Genomic DNA, 414 nt, shown 5'->3' with positions numbered 1-414 from the left:
GGTCAAAAATGACCCGAAGACAACAGGAGGGTTAAAGTGGGTGCAAATTCAACTGTTGCTAGGCAACAAGGAGCTGCTGGAGGAGTGTGTGGAGCTGGTCAGTTAGCAGCTTGGATTTCAGGTGTGTGTGTGTGCGTGTGTGAGAGATGCTGGTGTCTTGTTGCAGCCCGTTTCCTATTGATCAGAGTTATTGACTTTGTGTGTGCAGCAGGGCAGCAGTGCTGGCAGCCCTGTGTTGTGTGAGACTCCTTCATCCTGCATGGACTCGTCGCCATGAGCAACAAGGAGATGGTTTCCACAGAGACAGGTCAGTGAAGGTGCTCGCCAGCTCTGTTGCCAAGGTAGCCACCTGTTGTTGATGACATCAGAGACGGCTTTTTTCTTTTTTCTTGGTTGTTGCTTGGCTTTGTTATG

General features: G+C 50.2%; 1 protein-coding gene across 1 annotated transcript in view; it reads left to right on the top strand.

Moving 5' to 3' along the window:
* The first annotated feature begins 252 nt into the window (after positions 1–252).
* Positions 253–414, top strand: part of camta2 (calmodulin binding transcription activator 2) — a 50,770-nt gene continuing 50,608 nt past the window's right edge. Inside the window, exon 1 of the mRNA XM_084713040.1 lies at positions 253–307. Coding sequence (XP_084569166.1) covers positions 274–307 — 34 coding nt within the window. The 5' untranslated portion in view covers positions 253–273. The remainder of the gene's footprint in view (positions 308–414) is intronic.

This window comes from Lutjanus erythropterus, chromosome 23, assembly GCF_056507025.1.
Source record: "Lutjanus erythropterus isolate fLutEry1 chromosome 23, fLutEry1.hap2, whole genome shotgun sequence".
Lineage (NCBI taxonomy): Eukaryota > Metazoa > Chordata > Actinopteri > Lutjaniformes > Lutjanidae > Lutjanus > Lutjanus erythropterus.
This window is presented reverse-complemented; position numbering and strand designations above follow the sequence as displayed.